The 24175-nt window shown below is 44.3% G+C and overlaps 1 protein-coding gene across 1 annotated transcript in view; it reads right to left on the bottom strand.

Moving 5' to 3' along the window:
* myo16 (myosin XVI) overlaps window positions 1–24175 on the bottom strand; it is a 278895-nt gene that overhangs the window by 147652 nt on the left and 107068 nt on the right. Inside the window, exon 14 of the mRNA XM_055637409.1 lies at window positions 12930–13047. Coding sequence (XP_055493384.1) covers window positions 12930–13047 — 118 coding nt within the window. The remainder of the gene's footprint in view (window positions 1–12929; window positions 13048–24175) is intronic.

Below are 24175 nucleotides of genomic sequence, written 5' to 3'. Positions count from 1 at the left end.
GGCTTGAATAAAATGGAAATCACCGGTGTTTTCAGTCTGTCGCTTACCCTGGCTTACCTGGGTACGGGTGCGGGGGTTGGCAACTTAGCGTCCCATAGGACACTGGGATGCCAGTGTTTCCCCTTCAACGTGCAGGGGCCAACTGCCCTATATTACTTTTAGCTGATCCCACTGGTGTGTGTCTGCCCCTTTCCTAATTCCATCCCACAAAGATAAGGTAGTGACATAACAGAGAAGTTGAGTGGATGTCCAAACTTTTCCCAACCATTTGTCGGTGCTTTGATTGATTAAGGAACAGTAGGTGGAATCAAAAATGGGAACAATCTTTTGAAAATTTCGTTCACAGAATTGCCATGATTATGTGATTTCATCATCGGTGACCTCATCAACTAATCTAATGATCCTATTGTTAGAACTGATAACATCTATACCACATGTTGCTGAACACACATAGTACGCCAAGCTTGCCTCTCATCAAGCCAAAAAACTTGGTCTGCTGTGCGGGCGGCTCTATTGCTCCCCTCGGAGGCTGTGTCGTCCGTGTGGTCCATCTTGGTGGTTCAGGTCCGCTGTGATGAATAATATACGGCTGGCGACAACACCTTACGCGCGGCGCTGAGGTGAATAACCTGTTGAAAATTGGTCCATTAATGCATTTGTGAGGAGAAGCGGCAGGATGTGGTTTACCACCGAGACATAGACCCCAAATGCGGGAGTAACTCAGTTGTGGGGTAGAGTCCAGCAAATCTCTGGGGAGACGTGAATATTTGGCAACGGTTTCAGTCGAGATCCCTTCTTTCTGAATGAATCAAAAGAGAGTGAGACATCGAATTATAGGAAGTGTAATGAGTTTACAAACTGAGACATCAAGCCTCACTGCTACTTTGTCCGTCTCAGCGCGCAAAAATGTTCTATAGATCTTATTAGATTTGGGAAGTTGACAATTTAAGCTAGAGATACACATAACTGTAACCAGAGGGAGTATTCATACTACATTTTCTCTCTGTTTGCCTTTTAGTGTTTCGTTCTCCCGATGAACAATAATCTATGTCGCCTGCATTTACGCTTGATCTCCATCTCCCTTCGTCCTGTTTTCCACAACCGTACACTTCCTTATGCTATGTATCGCGTCTCACTCCCCTGACATCACGCTGAGCGAAGGGCCACGACTCAAACATCACACGCCCGTATCCGCTCTGGGGATGCTTGGCCCTGTCCCTCTGAGTTACTGCCAGCATTTTGTGGTCTATCTTCATTTGCGCCATTTATAGTATTAGAATACATGATAAGGGAATAACGTTTTTAGTGCAAGGTAAATCTAGCCGGCATGGTGCGACCTTACAGCGCCAAAGACCGGGTTCGATCTGGCCCATGGGGCACTGTCTGGACGGAGTTTGGGTTTTCTGTGGGAAGTCTCTGGTTACTCCCACACTGTCTGTAGAGTACAGGTTTTGGTTTTGTTACCTGTGGATTGGCTTGTCCCGTTTTCCTCCCGGACTGTCCAAGACGTCAGTTTGTAGTTAATTGTGCTTGTTTCTTTGTTATTGTCTTTGGTTAGTTGACTCGGTTGGCATGGACTCGGTTGCGTCCGAAGGGCCTTTGTGTTCACTTGCACGCTGTTATCTTTTCTTTATTATCCTCCTACAACTCCTACGTGTCTGCCCCTTATATGCTACCCGTCTCTATGACCACAGCCTGCCACTGTGCCCTGTATTATGTGTAGTATTCGGTTTACAGACCCCCTGAGGATTTGTTAATATACTGAAATTCCCATCATACCTTTTTGCACAACGATTGCTGAGGTACGAAGCGGCACTTTCCCTCAGTTGTACTTTAGTCTTATCTCGCTGTCATCTGTTAGCACAACCGCCATCGATACCAAATGTGCATCTGTGCTTTGTGGTCCCGGTTCTTCGTTGCGGAGTTGACAAATCTGTCCTACGACCTTCTCTAAGCATTAGGCATGGGACTCTAGTCCTGCAAGAAGAATCTTATTCGAGTCATTAGATGAAAGTCCACAACAAGAATATTAAACCCTCATGCTTATTTTGTAATCCTTTCATATTTGTTTGCTCATCATTGATCGATCTATAGAAGAAATGATACACTAAAGATGTCTCTGATTGCCAAAAAAAAGGACTAATTCCGCTGTCTCAATGACATAAGGTCATGAGGTCATGTGATAGGAACAGAATTAGGCCACTCGACCATCATGTCTACTCCGCCATTCAATCATGGCTGATCTATCTTCCCGCCCCCCCCCCCCCCCCACAACCCCATTTCTCCACCCCTCTCCTCACAACCTCTGACACCCGTACTAATCCCAAATCTATCTATCTCTGCCATAAAAATATCCATTGACTTGGCCTTCACAGCCTTCTGAGGCAATGAATTCCACAGATTCACCACCCTCTGACTAAAGAAATTCCTCCTTCCTAAAGGAATATCCTTTAATTCTGAGGCTGTGACCTGTAGTCCTAAACCCTCCCATTAATAGAAACATCGTCTCCACATCTACTCTACCCAAGCCGTTCACTATTTACATGACTACTGTTTAGGAACATGATACATGAAGGGAATCAATCTACACATTTGTTTTCAAGTATGGAAAATTACAATTTGCCACATTGGAACCCTGTGATTGCTGAAGCTCCAGGGATAATCTAATACATTTAATTTGCCTTCTGAGCTCATATTGAAATCTGGTATATCTACATTCATCAAGGACATTTAAACTTAACTGGGACAGCCCTTTTCAATGGCATAATGCATCTTGGGAGAAAGGTTCAGTGCATTAATATTAAGGCGAAGGAAGTGTGGATCGCATCTGTCCAGGAATTCGCATGAAACAGGAAATGCATGTAGCGATGGCTTTAGTGCAGTGGGACAGAGATTGTCCCTTCATTTCAAATTCACTTCTACTTAAGGCCCGAGGCCTCAGATTTCCAGGCTTGGAAATGTCCTCGTGGCACTTTATTCGCACAACAGTCTTGGGAGTTTATTGTAGTTGTTGGGCCTGTACTTGCTGGAGTTTAGAAGAATCGGGCAATCTCATTGAAACTTATAGAACAGTGAAGAGAGTGGATGTGGAGAGGATGTTTCCACTAGTGGGAGAATCTATGACTAGAGGTTCTAGGCTCAGAAATAAAGGACGTTCTTTTAGGAAGGAGATAAGAAATAATTTCTTTAGTCAGAGGGTGGTGAATCTGTGAAATTGTTTGCCACAGAAGGCTGTGGAGGCCGTCAATGGATATATCTTTAAGGCAGAGATAGATAGATTATTGATTAGTACGGGTATCAAGGGTAATGGGGAGAAGGCTGGAGAATGAGGTAAGGAGGGAGAGATAGATCCAAAATGGCCTAATTCTGCTTTATCACTTACTTTCTTTTCAGTTTTGTTTATTCCTGGAACTAACAAACTTGCATTCTCTTGATGTGACTCACCACTACGGTGTGATTCCTAAACAGTAGTCAATTTTGTATCAACATCATTCCTGATGAGTCATCATCATGCAGTACTTGAGTAAGTCATCAGAATTATGTGAACGTTTCTGATATCATTTTTGGAACAAACTAAGTAACTTTCCAAACAATTATTTTGGATTACAGGAAAAATGTTCTCAAAGTTGGGCGAGTCCAGAACCAGGGGTCATAGTCTTAGAATAAAGTGGAAACCATTTAAGACTAAGGTGACAAAAAACGTTTTCACCCAGAGAGTTGTGAATTTGTGGAATTCCCTGCCACAGAGGGCAGTAGAGGCCAAGTCACTGGATGGATTTAAGAGAGAGTTAGATAGAGCTCTAGGGGCTTGTGCAATCAAGGGATAAGGGGAGAAGGCAGGCACGTGTTATTGATTGGGGATGACCACAATGAATGGCGGTGCTGGTTCTGCACCTATTTTCTATGTTTTTATGTTTCTATTAATGCACTGAGGTTCTGTGGTGAAGTTTTGGCAACTGAATCATCCTACCACAACCAGAGAGAGGTGCTGAACTACTATCTCCCTCATCGATGACCCTCGGACTGTCCTTGATCAGACTTTGCTGGCTTTACCTTGCACTAAACATTATTCCCTTATCATGTAAATGGCTCAACTGTGTTCATGTATTGTCTTTCTGCTAACTGGACAATACGTAACAAAAGCTTTTCACTACACCTCAGTACATGTGACAATAAACTAAACCAAACTATACTTGCTCTCTGATATGATGACTTCCTCTCTCAATCTGCCAGCATTGCTTTTCCTTTCGTCCAAACATTGCCTTCATGTTGCATTGCTGCCTCTCCATTCTCTGCTCCCGATGAAGCCATTCCAATCTCAATCACACCTGTAGGACACAAATAATCTACAGCTCTGGCTGAGGTAAACCAGTGGTGGAGTGAGAACTGCACAGGACTAAAAGAGACAGTTGAAGATTCACCGTAAAGCTGGAGTAAAGAAGGGTCGCACCCTGGCCAACTCCCTCTTTTCCCATCAGTCAAAAGGTGCAGAAGTGTGATAATGAACACCTCCAGATTCTTCCTAGCTGTTATCAGGCAACTGAATCATCCTACCACAACTAGAGATCAGTGCTGAACTACTGTCTATCTCCTTGGTTACCATCGAATGATCCTAGATCGGACTTTGCTGGCTTTACCAAGAACTAAACATTATTCCCTTACCATGTATCTATACACTGAAAAGGGCTTGATTGTAACCATGCGTTGTCTTTCCGCTGACTGGCTAGTACACAACAAAAGCTTTTCACTGTACCTTGGTACACGTGGCAGTAAACTAAACTGAACCAATCTTGAAACTTGGCTTCTTTTAACACACACACAATTCACTTCCCTCCATTTCTTGTCGTCTCGAATGACTCCTTACACTGGGCTTTCCAGCCAGAGGAAGCATCAAATCCATATCCCTCATGTAGTTTCTAATGAAACTTGTACGTTTAAACAATACATTATTATTAACTCAAGCAAATGCAAGATTAGTCTGCTTAATCTCATATCATATGACAATTCCATCATTTTAGGAATCAATCTGGAGAGAATCTACCGCAATTCCTTTCACTAGTCTTTATCTCTCTGACCAATGCTCTATCCAAATGCTTCAAGTAAAAATCTTGATAGATCATCAACCGGATCATTGAACATTTCTGCCCAGTTCATTTTTGATCTTGTCCACCAACCTTTGCCTATTTTGTTAGTTGCTCAATGTAGTCAACTTTAACAGTGGGGTAACATGATTGCTGCCCATGCATTGTATCTGCCCCAGGGCTTCTAAAATTTGACCTAAAATGGCCCCTATCAATTAAGGGTGTTGACCAAATTGCTGGTCAGAATATTATTTTTACAAAGTGGAATGAAATGTAGCTGTATTGATCTGAATATTATGTGACTCTTTGTCATGGGGAACTGTGACCTTAATGTCCTACCTTGCATTACAGTTGGTTGAGCAACATAAAGTCTGTATCTTTGGTAGTAAATGTAATATTTAGGGAAGTTAAATGTAATATTGAGCAGGTTTATGTGACAAAGTCACACGGCAAGGAAATAAAGCCATTTGGGGAAACTCATTCATGCCTACTAAGATACCAATCCAAGCAGGACCAAGTTGTCTCTGTTTGCCCATATCCCTTTAAACTTTTTTCTACCTTTTTCTAAGGGTGGTCATGGTGGTGCAGTGGTAGAGTTGCTGCTACCTTGCAGCAAATGCAGCGCCAGAGACCCAGGTTCGATCCCGACTACGGGACGGTCTGTACGGAATTTGTATCTTCTCCCCATGACCTGCGTGGGTTTTCTCCGAGATTTTCGCTTCCCTCCCACACTACAAAGACGTACAGGTTTGTAGGTAAATTGGCTTGGTAAATGTAAAAATTGTCCCTAGTGTGTGTAGGATGGTGTTAATGTACGGGGATTGCTGGTCGGCGCGGACCCAATGGGCCAAAGGGCCTGATTCCGCGCAGTATCTTTAAACGAAACTAAACTAAACTAAACTATCCATATTTTTGTCTAAATGTTTTTAAACATCGTAATTCTACCCATCTCTACTGCTTTGTCTGGCAGCTCATTCAATATACGTCATCTTCTGTGTGAAAATGTTATTCCTCAGGCCCCTTTTAAATCTTTCCCCTCTCACCTGAAATCCTGTCCTCTGCTTTGGGAGTCCCCTACCCTGGAATAAAGACCGTGACTGCCCACCTCACCAATACTCCTATTTAGAAAGAACTGCAGATGCTGGAAAATTCGAAGGTAGACAAAAATGCTGGAGAAATTTAGCGGGTGAGGCAGCATCTATGGACCGAAGGAATAGGTGACGTCTCGGGTCGAGACCATCCTTCAGACTGATGTGGAGGTGGGGGGGGGGGGAAGAAGAAAGGAAGAGGCGGAGACAGTAGGCTGTGGGAGAGCTGGGAAGGGGAGGAGAAGGAAGGAGAGAGCAAGGACTAACTGAAATTGGAGAAGTCAATATTCATACCGCTAGGGTGTAAACTACCCAAGCAAAATATGAGGTGCTGCTTCTCCAATTTACAGTGGGACTCACTCTGGCCATGGAGGAGGCCCAGGACAGAAAGGTTGGATTTGGAATGGGAGGGGGAGTTGAAGTGCTGGATCACTGGGAGATTAGGTTTGGTTAATGCGAACCGAGCGGAGGTGTTGGGCGAAGCGATCGCCAAGCCTACGCTTGGTCTCACCGATGTAGTACTGTAATTTACTCAGAGTTAGCAAATAGGAATTTCAATGAATTTCTAGAAAAGGTGTTGCACTTTAAAAAAATAGCTAACTGACAGAAAGCACAAGTGTAAATCAGATGACATCTTCCTCAAATTTCAAAGCGCACTCAGTGCAGCAAAAGAACATGCACTTGGGCCCACGATTTCTGTGCCAAACATGATGCAAGACCATCACTTAACCCATATCCCTCCATTCCCTGAATATCCATAAGCATAATTAAAAGGCGTTTAAAGGCCACTAACGTATCTGATTCAACTACTGGCAGCACATTCCTGGCACCCATCAACTAGGGTTGCCAACTTTCCACTTCCAAATAAGGGACAAAAGGTCAAAATAAGGGAAAAATTCCTGACGGCAATTCGTTGACCAACTCGGCCGTTGCTGGGTGAATGACGAGTTGGCCCGGGTGATCGACTGCATACAAAGCCCAGCCGGTCGGCCAGTTGAGGAGTTTTAGCCCGGGCCGCATGACATCGTGTGCAAAGTCCAATGGTCGGCCATGAGATGGAAGAGTGGTGGTGGTGTCGGTGATAAGCGAAGGTCCGAAGGCTGCCGACCGGCGGGGCCACGGGCAAGGCTCTGCTGCTGCACTCCATGGGCTGCACTACGTCGGGATGGGTGAGGTGGGGTCAGAACCCGAGTAGTAGCAGTCAAATACGGGACAAAGGCCCTCACGTATGGGACAAACCAATTTAGCCCAATATACGGAATGTCCTGGCTAATATGGGACAATTGGCAACACTACCACCATCCTCTGTGTATAAAGCTTACCCCACACATCACCGTTACACTGAGGTACCTCGTGGCAGGGCTTTCGTGAGGTGCCATCGGTGTGGTGCCTGTCGTCAGTTGGCGGGACCTCGCCCAAATGCTTGGCGGACAATGGGATCAGGAACCTGTCTGAAGGTTCTTTGGTTGGCAGGATCGCCCGAAGGCTCGTCGGTCGGCAGGACTGTTAACCCACCCGAGGGCTCGTCTGACGGCGTAAACCGGGAGGGAGCTGGAATGTCAGACACGAGGACCAAGGACCGGTAGGTGGGTGAACTGGGGTAATCCCTCCAGTGCCTAAAAGGTCGGCTGCAGGAGGCGCCCACAGGTGACAAAGTTGGCCAGGAGAGGAGAGAGACGTTGGTTCACACGAACTGCTCCAGTACATCGAGCGAGCAGGCCGACTGGACTTTGAATAATGGCACCAAATATGATGGCTCCAGCATGTGTAATGCATGCAAAAAGAATTTGACTGTGTAGTTGCATATGTTACAAGTAAAGCACTTTTGAACACTGTTGAACACTGTTGAACACTGTTGAACACTGTTGAACACTGTTGAACACTGCCCCTCTCACCTTAATGTTCTTTAGTATTTGATTTTCTGGGCAAACATTTCGGACTGTCTACCCTATCTATACCTCTCTTTATTGTATATACTTCTATCAGGTCTCCCTGCAATCTCCTAATCCAAGCATCATTCTGGTAAACCTCTGCACCCTTTCCACAGCCTCCACATTCTTCCTGTAATGGGGCAACCAGAATTGTACACAGTGCTCCAAATGCTTCCTAAGCAAAGTCCTTTGAAGTGGCAGCAAGACTTCCTTATGCTCAGCGCCCAACCTGTGAAAGCAAGTAAGCATAGGCTTTCCTTACCACTCTATCTACTTGCTATTCCACCGGGTGGCGCCAGCAATGGCTGCCTCGCCAACAGTCTGTCTGTCCGTTCCTTCTTTGTGGTTTAATAATATGTTACTGATATATTTTTAGTGTTCTTTAGCTTGTTTTTTATGTGGGGTGGGGGAGGGGGGGGGGAGCTTGGGGGAAACATTTTCTAATATTTTACCTCGAAGGATATGCAATTTTTTTCTGTATCGTATCACCATTCCCACTGCAGCCTAGCATCAAGGAGTTGGCGGCTTTTGCTGGAGACCGACTTTGAGAGCTCCACCACAGGTAGCCTACGGGACTTTAACATCACGGAGCCCGCGGCCCTTTTGCCAGGGATCAATCTCGGAGCTCCAACCGTGGGCGTTTGCGGACTTGTGTTCATGTTAACTTTTATGCAGTTGTGTATTTTGGTACTTTTTTTCCCGTGTGGCTGTATGGTAATTCACATATCACTCTACCTTAATTGGTACACGTGACAATAAAAGACTTTTGAAACCTTTGAAATCTTATGGAATTGGACCCCATGATCACTCTGTACATCAATGCTGCTAAGGGCTAAGCCATTAATTGTGTGTTTTCTCCCCCCGTGTGACATCTCAAAATGCAACATAACACACTTGCATGGATATAACTCCATCTGCCATTTCTCCTCCCATTTCTAGTGCTGAAATGCTTAGGTGTAATCTGGTGTAATCTGCACATTTACTACCCAACCCATTTACATTTACCTCCAAGTTATTTATATATACCATAAACAGAAGCGATCCCAGCACAGATCCCTGTGGAACTCCAATGGTCCAGCCTGAATGCTGTCCTTCCACCGCAACCCTCTGTTTCCCATCAGTAAGACAGTGCCGATCCATATCTGGAGTATTGTGAACAGTTTTGGTCTCCTAATTTGAGGAAGGACATCCTTGTGATTGAGGCAGTGCAGCATAGGTTCATGAAATTGATCCCTCGGATAATTTATATAAGCATCTGGATAAACAGGGTCTGATTAGGAACAGTCAACATGGATTTGTGCCTGGAAGGTCATGTTTAACTAATCTTCTTGAATTTTTTGAAGATGTTACTCGGGAAATTGATGAGGGTAAAGCAGTGGATGTTGTGTATATGGACTTCAGTAAGGCCTTTGACAAGGTTCCTCATGGAAGGTTGGTTAAGAAGGTTCAATGGTTGGGTATTAATGGTGGAGTAGCAAGATGGATTCAACAGTGGCTGAATGGGAGATGCCAGAGAGTAATGGTGGATGGTTGTTTGTCAGGTTGGAGGCCAGTGACGAGTGGGGTGCCACAGGGATCTGTGTTGGGTCCACTGTTGTTTGTCATGTACATCAATGATCTGGATGATGGTGTGGTAAATTGGATTAGTAAGTATGCAGATGATACTAAGATAGGTGGGGTTGCGGGTAATGAAGTAGAGTTTCAAAGTCTACAGAGAGATTTATGCCAGTTGGAAGAGTGGGCTGAAAGATGGCAGATGGAGTTTAATGCTGATAAGTGTGAGGTGCTACATCTTGGCAGGACAAATCAAAATAGGACGTACATGGTAAATGGTAGGGAATTGAAGAATGTAGGTGAACAAAGGGATCTGGGAATAACTGTGCACAGTTCCCTGAAAGTGGAATCTCATGTAGATAGGGTGGTAAAGAAAGCTTTTGGTGTGCTGGCCTTTATAAATCAGAGCATTGAGTATAGAAGTTGGGATGTAATGTTAAAATTGTACAAGGCATTGGTGAGGCCAATTCTGGAGTATGGTGTACAATTTTGGTCTCCTAATTATAGGAAGGATGTCAACAAAATAGAGAGAGTACAGAGGAGATTTACTAGAATGTTGACTGGGTTTCAGCAACTAAGTTACAGAGAAAGGTTGAACAAGTTAGGGCTTTATTCTTTGGAGCGCAGAAGGTTAAGGGGGGACTTGATAGAGGTTTTTTAAAATGATGAGAGGGATAGACAGAGTTGACGTGGAAAAGCTTTTCCCACTGAGAGTAGGGAAGATTCAAACAAGAGGACATGACATGAGAATTAAGGGACTGAAGTTTAGGGGTAACATGAGGGGGAACTTCTTTACTCAGAGAGTGGTAGCTGTGTGGAATGAGCTTCCAGTGAAGGTGGTGGAGGCAGGTTCGTTTTTATCATTTAAAAATAAATTGGATAGTTATATGGATGGGAACGGAATGGAGGGTTATGGTCTGAGCGCAGGTATATGGGACTAGGGGGGATTATGTGTTCGGCACGGACTAGAAGGGTCGAGATGGCCTGTTTCCGTGCGGTAATTGTTATATGGCTATATGGTTATATGGTTATATGGTTGGCAGGACTGTCATATGAGGAAAGATTGAAACGGCTAGGCTTGTATTCACTGGAGTTTAGAAGGAAGAAGGGGGGTCTTATAGAAACATATAAAATTATAAAAGGACTTGACAAGCTAGATGCAGGAAAAATGTTCCCAATGCTGGGCGAGTCCAGAACCAGTGGCCAAAGTGTTAGAATAAAGGGGAGGCCATTGAGGACGAAGGTGAGAAAAACCTTTTCACCCAGAGAGTTGTGAATTTGGGGAATTCCCTGCCACAGAGGGCAGTGGAGGCCAAATCACTGGGTGGATTTAAGAGACCGTTAGATAGAGCTCTAGTGGCTGGTGGAATCAAGGGATATGGGGAGAAGGCAGGCATGGGTTATTGATTTTGGGATGATCAGCCATGATCACAATGAATAGCGGTGCTGGCTCGAAGGGCCGAATGGTCCTATTTTCTATGTTTCTATTCTATGTTTCATAGGACCAAGTCACTCTTAATTCCGTACATCCTAATCTTCTGGTTCAAACTGCTACAAATGCTTTGCATCCATGTGGACAATATCCAACACCCTACTTTCATTATCTCCTTAAAAGACTGTCAATTTAATAAGACATGCCCCGTCATTTACAAAGCCATGCTGACTCTCCCTAATTAACCCATTATTTTCCAAATTAGATAAATGTTATCCTGAAGAATCCTCTCCAATAGTTTTCCTACCATGGATGTGAGGACCACCAGCCTAGAACTTCTTGTATTCTCTCTACTTAAATAAAGGAATGACATTAGCTACTCTCCAGTCCACCGGGATCTTGCCTGTTGATAGTGAAGATGCAAAGATCTTCATCAAGGCTCTTGCCATCTCCTCTCTTGCCTCCATCCAATGATCCGAGATAAAGCCCATCAGGTCCTGGAGATTTATCCACATTAATGCTCTTCATGAGCCCCAATACCTCCTCTTTCTTAATCTCAAATGGACCTTTAGTTTAGTTTTAGTTTTGTTTAGAAATACAGCAGGAAAAAGGCCCTTTGGCTTTCCAAGTCCGTGCCGACCAACGATCCCCGCACATTAACACTATCCCACATACACGGGAGAATTTACACATACACCAAGCCAATTAGTCAATAGTCAATAGTCAATTTAATAGTCAATTTAATTGTCATTTGGACCCCTTGAGGTCCAAACGAAATGCCGTTTCTGCAGCCATACATTACAAACAAATAGACCTCAGACACAACATAATTTACATTTTACATAAACATCCATCACATTGCTGTGATGGAAGGCCAAAAAAAAAAACTTATCTCTCCACTGCACTCTCCCCCTCCCCGATGACAGAGTCAAAGTCAAAGTCCCCGGCTGGCGATGGCGATTGTCCCGCAGCCATTAAAGCCACGCCGGGTGGTGCGAGGTCGCACACCGGGTCTTGATGTTGGAGCCCCCGGCGGGCGCTCGCAGAGTCCCGCAGCCATTCCAAGCCGCGCGGGGCAGTGATGTTAGGCCCCGCTCCAGGAGCTCTTCGACCCCGCAACTCGGGCGGGAGAAGTCGCCGTTGCAGGAGCCCTGAAAAGCGGTCTCCCTCCAGGGACCCGCGGGCTCCCGGTGCCGCCGTCCGCAGACCCGCAGTTGCAGCCTCCGAATCAGCAGCAGCAGCAGCAGCAGCAGCAGCAGCAGCGCTCCACCACCGCTCCACCCGCTCTGGACTCGGCCAGCTCCGCGACGGTGAGGTGAGTCGGCACCAGAGTCCCCGGCTTCTTCTGTTGGAGGCCGCTCCTCATTGCAGCCCCAACGACAACGGAGACCCGACAAGAAAAGGTCGGGTCTCCAGTGCAGGGAGAGATTTAAAAGTCCCTACACACACACCCCAACAAAAAATACCAAAAACTACATATAAACATAGACAAAAAAAATAATAAAAACGCGGACGGGCTGCAGAGGCCGCTGCTGACGAGAGTCGCGCCACCTACCGGAGGAGGCGGCGCGACATTAACTTGCAAACTTGGAGGTCTTTGCAGTGTGGGAGGAAACAGATCTCGGAGAAAACCCACATGGTTACGGGGAGAACGTACAAACTCCGTACAGACAGCACCCGTGGTCGGGATCAAACCCGGGTCTCTGGCGCTGCAAGCACTATAAGGCTTCAACTCTACCGCTGCTCCACCGTGCTGCCTGCATATTCATATTCTAATAATACTCCAGCTGGATGAAAATATGGCCCAAACTATAAAATCTTGAAAAGGTTATAAAAAACTTACCTCCAGATAAAGTCCTATTGTTTTCGTCGAATTGCACTTCTAGCCATTTCATATACCGGCTGGAGGACAAGTTCAACGTGGTTTTTGCATGGCCAAAGGATTCCAGCACACAGTTGACCTAGAACAAATGCACATACACCACAAATGTTATGTAAACTTTAGTGACCGGTAATTGAATCACTTTATATGCCATTTTATGCTGCAAATTGAATACGATCATCATTCTATGGAAATTAGGATGCAGTTTCTATTGAGTTTACCTAGAAAACATTGCCTGCGGGGTAACATAATTAATTAGCATGCAACATGTGCTTGACAACATTGTTATATTGTTCCAACTGCATAAAAATTCAGATTCAGAGTGCAGAAGCAGGCCTGCTAGAAAGTAAAACATTGCTTCACATTACTTTAACACCTATATCTCACATTTAAGCACTGCCATGGTGCCTGAAGCTTTGAAGCAATAATTTGGCTGATACCTGATAGACACCAAAAGCTGGAGTAACTCAACGGGTCAGACAGTATCTCTGGAGAAGAGGAATAGATGACGTTTCGAGACGAGACCCTTCTTCAGATTTCTTCAGTCTGAAGAAGGATTTTGACCTGAAATGTCACCTATTCCCAGCATTCTGAAGAAGGGTCTTTAACCGAAATGTCACCTATTCTGAGCAGTCTGAAAAAGGGTCATGACCCGAAACATCATCTATGCTGAGCAGTCTGAAAAAGGGTCTTGACCCGAAACGTCACCTATTCCCAGCAGTCTGAAGAAGGGTCTTGACCCGAAACATCATCTATACTGAGCAGTCTGAAAAAGGGTCTTGACCCGAAACATCATCTATACTGAGCAGTCTGAAAAAGGGTCTTGACCCAAAATGTCACCATTCCTTTTCCCCAGGGATGCTGTCTGTCCCGCTGAGTTACTCCTGCTTTGTGTGTCTATTTTTGGTTTACACCAGCATCTGCCGTTCCTGTCTACACATTGACTCATCCCTGTGTTGTTATCTTACGGGTAATCTCATTTATTGGTAGAAGGCACCAATTACAATTATTCCCATCCCATGCACCCACTTCTGACATCATCGTGCCCTCATGATTGTTCGGGTCTTCCATGTCCATTCACATGCCCACCTGATGGATATCCTGCCCTAAGGCACATACATTCCCTAAAGTAGGGGGATTGCTTGAGGCACAGAACAATGACCAGGCCTGCCCTTTTTGTTATTTAACTATAATATGATTTTATGTTCATGTTCATAACCGATATGAGCGGAATTAGGCCATTCGGCCCATCGTCCACTCTGCCATTCAATCATGGCTGATCTATCTCTCCTCCCTAACCCCATTCTCCTTCCTTCTCCGCATAACCCCTGACACCCGTTCTAATCAAAAATCTATCTATCTCTGCCTTAAACATGTCCATTGACTTGGCCTCCACGGCCTTCTGTGGCAATGAATTCCACAAATTCACCACCTTTTTTCAAAATGTGAGAATTGATCACTCCGTAAAACCAATTTACGATTTTCTAAATTTCATTTTCAATAATCAGAGAACATAAACATAAGAAAAGTGTAAACAAGGAACTCTAGTTGCTGGTTTAGGAAAGGTGCCCGGTGAATGGTAGTTTGGGTGGGACCTGATGAGTCAACTGCACAACTCCTCCCCCTTCTGTCATGGGATAGACTAATTCATGGCCACTTTTGGCCTTTCCAATTCCCTGCTTAAGTTCTTTCTTGCTTGCTTTATATTCCACAAAGGCTCTGGCTGATTATATCTTCCAAAAACTTTTATATGCTTCCTTTTAATTTTTGACCAAATTTAGAACCTTTCTGGTCATCCAATGTTCCATTACCTTACCATTTTAAACAACTCTTACATGTCGGATGTGGACTTAAGGGCCTGTTCCACTTGGGCGTCATTTGCGCGTCATGCAGATGGCGTGCGAAGATTCTGTACTTCCCAAAATCCTGGGGCGCCGCGCACGACGGCACACGTCACCACGCACCATGCGTACGTAATGCGCACCATGCGCGTATCACGTGCGCCACATGATGCGCGCGTCGTGACGCGTAAATGATGTCGCGTAAATTACGTGCAAATAACGCCCAAGTGAGATAGGTCCTTTACTCAATAACAGGTGCTCCCAATTTACTTTCACTAGTTTCAGCCTAATCATTTTGTACTCTGCCTTACCCCAATTTAGTATTTTCTCCCAAGGTCAGGCTTATCCTTATTTATAACTATCTTAAAACGTATGGAGTTATATAAAAAAGGTTTTCCCACTATCCATTCATTGGATTTACTCCAGCATTTTGTGTCTATCTTTGGTGTAAATTGGCATCTGCAGTTCCTTCCAAACCATTTACTGTTCAGCAAACCTTCTGGAATGCACTTAACATATTAATCCCAATAGAAGCCTTTTGCACTAAGGACATCGCAGTCCATACTGGGGAAGTTAAAGCTGCCCACTAAGACAATCCTGTTACTTTCACATCTTTCCATAATCTATCTACAGATCAGTCTGAAGAAGTGTGTAGGAAGGATCTGCAGATGTTGGTTTACATCAAAAATGGACAAAAAATGCTGGAGTAACTCGGCAGGACAGATCGCATCTCTGGATAAAAGGAATGTGTGATGTTTTGGGTTGTAACCTGGAAAAGGGTCTGAAGAGTCTGAAAAAAGGTCGCAACCCGAAACACCACCCGTTCCTTCTGTACAGAGATGCTGCCATTCCCGCTGAGTTACTCCAGCAAATGATAGACATTTTGTGTCTATCTTCAGTCTGAAGAAGTGTGCCAACCCGAAACATAATCTGCCCATTCCCTCCACAGATGCTGCCGGACCTGCGGAGTTTCTCCACTACTTGTTTTTTTGCCAATTAATTTTTGAAGATATAACTAGGAAAATGGACAAGGGAGAGCCAGTGGATGTAGTGTACCTGGACTTTCAGAAAGCATTTGATAAGTTCCCACATAGGAGTGTGGTGGGCAAAATTAGGGCACATGGTATTAGGGGTAGATTGCAGACATGGATAGAAAATTGGTTGGCAGGCAAGAAACATAGAGTAGGGATTAACGGGTCCCTTTCAGAATGGCAGGCAGTGACTAGTGGGGTACTGCAAGGCTCGGTGTTGGGACCACACTTATTTACAAAATACATCTTTGATTTAGATTAAGGGATTCAAAGCAACATTTGCAGATGACACAAAGCTGGGTGGCAGTGTGAACTGTGAGGAGGATGCTATGAGAATGCAGGGTGACTTGAACAGGTTGGGTGAGTGGGCAGATGCATGGCAGATGCAGTTTAATGTGGATAAATGTGAGTTTATCCACTTTGTTAGCAAAAACAGGAAGACAGATTATTATCTAAATGGCGTTGTTGGGAAAAGGCGAAGTACAATGGGATCTGGAGGTCCTTGTTCATCAATCAATGAAAGTAAGCATGTGATAAGTTCCTACATAGGAGTTTAGTGAGCAAAATTAGGGCACATGGTATTGGGGGTAGAGTGCTGACATGGATAGAAAATTGGTTGGCAGGCAGGAAATGCAGAGTAGGGATTAACAGGTCCTTTTCAGAATGGCAGGTAGTGACTAGTGGTAAACCGCAAGGCTCGGTGCTGGGACTGCACCTATTTACAATATACATCATTGATTTAGATTAAGTGATTCAAAGCAACATTTGCAGATGACACAAAGCTGGGTGGCAGTGTGAACTGTGAGGAGGAAGCTATGAGAATGCAGGGTGACTTGAACAGGTTGGGTGAGTGGGCAGATGCATGGCAGATGCAGTTTAATGTGGATAAATGTGAGGTTTCTTTATCTTTATCTCCATGTGGCCATTTGGAGGGGGCTACTATATAATTCCATTTGAGTGATTGCACCTTTCTTGTAGTGAGCTTAAAGCGGACAAACCCTCAAGTTTGTCATGAATAGAATGCCGTGGCAAGAGAGTGCAATAAACTATTGGTTAAGAAGACAATATCGTTAGTCGTAATCACAGTTAGCTGGAAAAGTTCAAGAGTTCATCAATGATAGACATTAGAATTTTATTTTTAACAATTGAAAGGTGTTTCAATGTTTCAGTTTCAGTTTAGTTTCAATTTAGTTTATTGTCACGTGTACTGAGGTACAGTGAAAGGCTTTTGTTACGTGCTTTCCAGTCAGCAGAAAGACAATACGTGATTACAACTGATTCGTTTACAGTGTATAGGTACATGATAAAGGAATAAAGTTTAGTGCAAGGTAAAGCCAGAAAAGTCTGATCAAGGATTGTCCGAGGGTCACCAAAGAAGTATATAGTAGTTCAGAACTGCTCTCTGGTTGTGGTAGGATGATTCAGTTGCCTGATAACAGCTGGGAAGAAACTGGAGGTGTGCGTTTTCACACTTCTATACCTTTTGCCTGATGGGAGAGGGGAGAAGAGGGAGTGGCCAGGGTGCAACTTGTTCTTGATTATGCTGCTGGCCTTGCCGAGGCAGCGTGAGGTATGAATGGAGTCAATAGAGGGGATGTTGGTTTGTGTGATGACCTGGGCTATAACTTGGTAACAATTTTGGAGTTACTGACAGTGTCCATATTGAAGTGACCACTATGGTTAACAAACAGGAAATAGCCAAGGATAAATTTCCTTTCAAAATAATAGTTGTGTGTAAACTGTTACCAAAATTTGTGAAAAATATGGCAAGTTCTATATGAATACTGGCCTTCTCTTCCTGCACGACATTCAAACTAAACTGCAATTTGGCTGATGTTCCAGGAGATGGCAGCATTAGCAGTGAAAGAATTATTGTGTCTTTCCTGATGTCAAGTCAAGTTTATTCGTCACATACACATACGAGATGTGCAGTGAAATGAAAAGTGGCAATGCTCGCGGACTTTGTGCAAAAAGACAAATAAACAAACAAGCAAACAAACTACAAACAGAATGGAACAGAATCACATATTATTTTACATATTAAATATTGTGGGCTAAAGGAAAAAGGGAAAGAAACAGCACTTTTAAAAAAAGCAGTAGAGTGGTACAGCAAAAGTTAGTCCCTGGTGAGATAAGGGTTTACAGTCCCAATGGCCTCTGGGAAGAAACTCCTTCTCAACCTCTCCATTTTCACAGCATGGCAACGGAGGCGTTTGCCTGACCGTAGCGGCTGGAACAAGTCTGTTGCATGGGTGGAAGGGGTCTCCCATGATTTTATTGGCTCTGGAGTTGCACCTCCTGATGTATAGTTCCTGCAGGGGGGTGAGTGAAGTTCCCATAGTGCGTTTTGCTGAACGCACTACTCTCTGCAGAGCCTTCTTGTCCTGGGCAGAGCAATTACCAAACCAGATGGTAATATTTCCGGACAAGATGCTTTCCACAGCTGCTGAGTAGAAGCACTGGAGGATCCTGTTACCTACTTTTGTGTTTCTGTTAACGCACACAAAAAGAGAAAGACTTGCTGGAAGTATATCAAATTATAAGTGGCATGGATAGGGTAGACAGCAAGAATCACTTTCCAAGATGGATTTGTCCAACACTAGAGGGCATAGCTATAAGGCGAGAGGGAGAAAGTTTAATAGAGATGTGCAAGGCTGTTTTTTTACACTCTCACACACTCACACATAGTGGTGAACGCCTGGAATGCATTGCCAGGGATAGTGGTGGAGTCAGATATGTTTGTGGCATTTCAGAGACTTTTAGATAAACAATAGACAATAGGTGCAGGAGCAGGCTATTCGGCCCTTCGAGCCAGCACAGCCATTCAATGTGATTATGGCTGATCATCCATGGAACGTGGAAGTTGAGGGAATAGAGGCAGAGATTTGTCCAGATAGGCATTATGTTCAACATAGACATTGTGGCCAAAGGGCACGTACCTGTGCTGTACTGAGCTCAATTCTTGCTCTGTGGATGTAAATTCCAATGTACTTTTCTTCCTCTGTGCAAGTCAACACCATGCCATTCATTGGATTTTCCCAAAATCCCATTTACTACTTGCCTTCCCAACTGCCCAGATCATCTATCTCTTCCGACAATACACAAAAAATGCTGGAGTAACTCATCGCCCATTCCTTTTCTCCAGAGATGCTGCCTGTCCCGTTGAATTACTTCTGCATCTTTGGTTTAAAAAAGCATCTGCAGTTCCCTCCTACACATCTATCTCTTCCTGTGGTTCACAGTGTTTCTTCTTACTACCAACCACACAGCTTTTATTTGTATTATCGGCAAACCTCTGTATAATGCCATCTATATTTGTAATATCTTAACTGTATGGTGAAAGCAAGAAACTGAGTAGTCATCCCTGGGAAACACCAGATAACAGCCAACCAGTTGCAACTTTTTTAATACACCAGTTTGAATTTTCACAACAATCTCGATGGCACAGAGATGCTGCCTTAGAGCACCAGAGACCCGGGTTCAATCCTGACTACGGGTGCTGTCTATACGGAGATTCTCTCTGTGACCCGCGTGGGGTTTCTCCGAGGACTTTGGTTTCCTCCCACACTCCAAAGATGTACAGATTTGAAGGTTAATTGGCTTGGTATAAGAGTAAATTGTCCCTAGTGTGTGTCAGATAGTGTTGATGTGCGGGGATCACTGGTCGGTGCGGACTCAGTGGGCCAAGGGGCCTGTTTCCGTGCTGTATCTCTAAACCAAACTAATGTCCTGGAGGGGACAAAATTAATTTACCCTACTGAGTCTGGCTCTATATACAGCTCTATATATGGTATCTATATATGGATCAGCCATGATCACAATGAATGGCGGTGCTGGCTCGAAAGGCCGAATGGCCTCCTCCTGCACCTATTTTCTATGTTTCTATGTTTCTATTTTCTATGTATATACAGCTCTAGTCTGAAGTAGGGTCTCGACCTGAAACGTCGCCCATTCCTTCTCTCCAAAGATGCTGCCTGTCCCGCTGAATTACTCCAGCATTTTGTGTTTACCTTCTTGTTAGAAACATAGAAACATAGAAATTAGGTGCAGGAGTAGGCCATTCGGCCCTTCGAGCCTGCACCGCCATTCAATATGATCATGACTGATCATCCAACTCAGTATCCCATACCTGCCTTCTCTCCATACCCCCTGATCCCCTTAGCCACAAGGGCCACATCTAACTCCCTCTTAAATATAGCCAATGAACTGGCCTCAACTACCCTCTGTGGCAGAGAGTTCCAGAGATTCACCACTCTCTGTGTGAAAAAAGTTCTTCTCATCTCGGTTTTAAAGGATTTCCCCCTTATCCTTAAGCTGTGACCCCTTGTCCTGGACCTCCCCAACATCGGGAACAATCTTCCTGCATCTAGCCTGTCCAACCCCTTAAGAATTTTGTAAGTTTCTATAAGATCCCCTCTCAATCTCCTAAATTCTAGAGAGTATAAACCAAGTCTATCCAGTCTTTCTTCCTAAGACAGTCCTGACATCCCAGGAATCAGTCTGGTGAACCGTCTCTGCACTCCCTCTATGGCAATAATGTCCTTCCTCAGATTTGGAGACCAAAACTGTACGCAATACTCCAGGTGTGGTCTCACCAAGACCCTGTACAACTGCAGTAGAACCTCCCTGCTCCTATACTCAAATCCTTTTGCAATGAAAGCTAACATACCATTCGCTTTCTTTAGTGCCTGCTGCACCTGCATGCCTACCTTCAATGACTGGTGTACCATGACACCCAGGTCTCGCTGCATCTCCCCCTTTCCCAATCGGCCACCATTTAGATAATAGTCTGCTTTCCCGTTTTGGCCACCAAAATGGATAACCTCACATTTATCCACATTATACTGCATCTGCCAAACATTTGCCCACTCACCCAGCCTATCCAAGTCACCTTGCAGTCTCCTAGCATCCTCCTCACAGCTAACACTGCCCCCAGCTTAGTGTCATCCGCAAACTTGGAGATATTGCCTTCAATTCCCTCATCCAGATCATTAATATATATTGTAAATAGCTGGGGTCCCAGCACTGAGCCTTGCGGTACCCCACTAGTCACTGCCTGCCATTGTGAAAAGGACCCGTTTACTCCTACTCTTTGCTTCCTGTTTGCCAGCCAGTTCTCTATCCACATCAATACTGAACCCCCAATGCCGTGTGCTTTAAGTTTGTATACTAATCTCTTATGTGGGACCTTGTCGAAAGCCTTCTGGAAGTCCAGATACACCACATCCACTGGTTCTCCCCTATCCACGCTACTAGTTACATCCTCAAAAAATTCTATAAGATTCGTCAGACATGATTTACCTTTCGTAAATCCATGCTGACTTTGTCCAATGATTTCACCACTTTCCAAATGTGCTGCTATCCCATCTTTAATAACTGACTCTAGCAGTTTCCCCACTACCGATGTTAGACTAACTGGTCTGTAATTCCCCATTTTCTTTCTCCCTCCCTTCTTAAAAAGTGGGGTTACGTTTGCTACCCGCCAATCTTCGGGAACTACTCCAGAATCTAAAGAGTTTTGAAAGATTATTACTAATGCATCCACTATTTCTGGAGCTACTTCCTTAAGTACTCTGGGATGCAGCCTATCTGGCCCTGGGGATTTATCGGCCTTTAATCCATTCAATTTACCCAACACCACTTCCCGGCTAACCTGGATTTCACTCAATTCCTCCACCTCCTTTGACCCGTGGTCACCTGCTATTTCCGGCAAATTATTTATGTCTTCCTTAGTGAAGACGGAACCAAAGTAGTTATTCAATTGGTCCGCCATATCCTTGTTCCCCATGATCAACTCACCTGTTTCTGACTGCAAGGGACCTACATTTGTTTTAACTAATCTCTTTCTTTTCACATATCTATAAAAACTTTTGCAGTCAGTTTTTATGTTCCCTGCCAGTTTTCTTTCATAATCTATTTTTCCTTTCCTAATTAACCCCTTTGTCCTCCTTTGCTGGTCTTTGAAATTCTCCCAGTCCTCCGGTATGCTGCTTTTTCTGGCTAATTTGTACGCATCATCCTTCGCTTTGATACTATCCCTGATTTCCCTTGTTATCCATGGATGTACTACCTTCCCTGATTTATTCTTTTGCCAAACTGGTATGAACAATTTTTGTAGTTCATCTATGCAGCCTTTAAATGTCTTCCATTGCATATCCACCATCAACCCTTTTAGAATTTATTGCCAGTTAATCTTGGCCAATTCACGTCTCATACCCTCAAAGTTACCTTTCTTTAAGTTCAGAACCATTGTTTCTGAATTAACAATGACACGCTCCATCCTAATGAAGAACTCAACCATATTATGGTCACTCTTGCCCAAGGTCAAGTTCAATGTGAGCGATTTTCAACTAATTTTTTTAGTCCATCAAGCCGCTGACTTACATTAAATGTTTACCTGGACTACGCCATCAGTAAGATTAGAACTTTGCAATATAAACCAATTATCACAGGGACACCCATTTTGTAGAAATGCACAATAATTGAAAGGAAGAACACAGAAAGGAAGACTGATCAGTCTTGTTACTGTACACCACCTCTGCCATACAGTGCCAGATTTGTTCACTTTCCTCTCTGGAGTCTGGAAGCTACGGCTGAAAGAACACAGGCATATGCTTAGAAATGTATCCTCAGTCAGTAGAATTAAGCTCGCTAGTAGACCATGAAATCAAATTTTAGAAGCAGAATTAGGCACACTGATCATAATATATTGCACTTATAGCATTAGTAACTGAAGATCAAATTCCCCTCCCAGGATTTATTTTAGATTAGTTTAATTTAGAGATACAGTGTGGAAACAGGCCTATTAGCCCACTGTCCGCACCGCCCAATGATCCCCGCACATTAACACTATCCTGCACACACTAAGGACAAGTTACACTTATACCAAGCCAATTAACCTACAAACCTGTACGTCTTTGGAGTGTGGGAGGGAATCGACGATCTCGGGGAACACCCACGCAGGTCACAGGGTGAACGAACACACGCCGTACAGACAGCACCCGTAGTCGGGACCAAACCCAGGTCTCTGGCGCTGTAAGGCAGTAGCTTTACCGCTGCACCACCTTGTTTTGAAATAATCCTTCCTCAGTCAGGTAAGCACTTATATTCTAGTATGTACCTCATGTTTGATTGACATTTCAAATGTAATCTACAGTAGCAAAATAGTATTTGCTTTTATGCACACGGCATTGGGGGTTCAGTATTGATGTGGATAGAGAACTGGCTGACAAACAGGAAGCAAAGAGTAGGAGTAAACGGGGTCCTTTTCACAATGGCAGGCAGTGACTAGTGGGGTACCGCAAGGCTCAGTGCTGGGACCCCAGCTATTTACAATATATATTAATGATCTGGATGAGGGAATTGAAGGCAATATCTCCAAGTTTGCGGATGACACTAAGCTGGGGGGCAGTGTTAGCTGTGAGGAGGATGCTAGGAGACTGCAAGGTGACTTGGATAGGCTGGGTGAGTGGGCAAATGTTTGGCAGATGCAGTATAATGTGGATAAATGTGAGGTTATCCATTTTGGTGGCAAAAACGGGAAAGCAGACTATTATCTAAATGGTGGCAGATTGGGAAAGGAGGAGATGCAGCGAGACCTGGGTGTCATGGTACACCAGTCATTGAAGGTAGGCATGCAGGTGCAGCAGGCAGTAAAGAAAGCGAATGGTATGTTAGCTTTCATTGCAAAAGGATTTGAGTATAGGAGCAGGGAGGTTCTACTGCAGTTGTACAGGGTCTTGCTGAGACCACACCTGGAGTATTGCGTACAGTTTTGGTCTCCAAATCTGAGGAAGGACATTATTGCCATAGAGGGAGTGCAGAGAAGGTTCACCAGACTGATTCCTGGGATGTCAGGACTGTCTTATGAAGAAAGACTGGATAGACTTGGTTTATACTCTCTAGAATTTAGGAGATTGAGAGGGGATCTTATAGAAACTTACAAAATTCTTAAGGGGTTGGACAGGCTAGATGCAGGAAGATTGTTCCCGATGTTGGGGAGGTCCTTTAAAAGGGGGAATCCTTTAAAACCGAGTTGAGAAGAACTTTTTTTCACACACAGAGAGTGGTGAATCTCTGGAACTCTCTGCCACAGAGGGTAGTTGAGGCCAGTTCATTGGCTATATTTAAGAGGGAGTTAGATGTGGCCCTTGTGGCTAAGGGGATCAGGGGGTATGGAGAGAAGGCAGGTACGGGATACTGAGTTGGATGATCAGCCATGATCATATTGAATGGCGGTGCAGGCTCGAAGGGCCGAATGGCCTACTCCTGCACCTAATTTCTATGTTTCTATGCAGCTTTGGAATCATATGGGAATATGCAGTAACCACAACTT

This window comes from Leucoraja erinacea, chromosome 6, assembly GCF_028641065.1.
Source record: "Leucoraja erinacea ecotype New England chromosome 6, Leri_hhj_1, whole genome shotgun sequence".
NCBI lineage: Eukaryota > Metazoa > Chordata > Chondrichthyes > Rajiformes > Rajidae > Leucoraja > Leucoraja erinaceus.
Note: the sequence above shows the minus strand (reverse complement) of the source record. Positions and strands in the feature narration are given on the sequence as shown.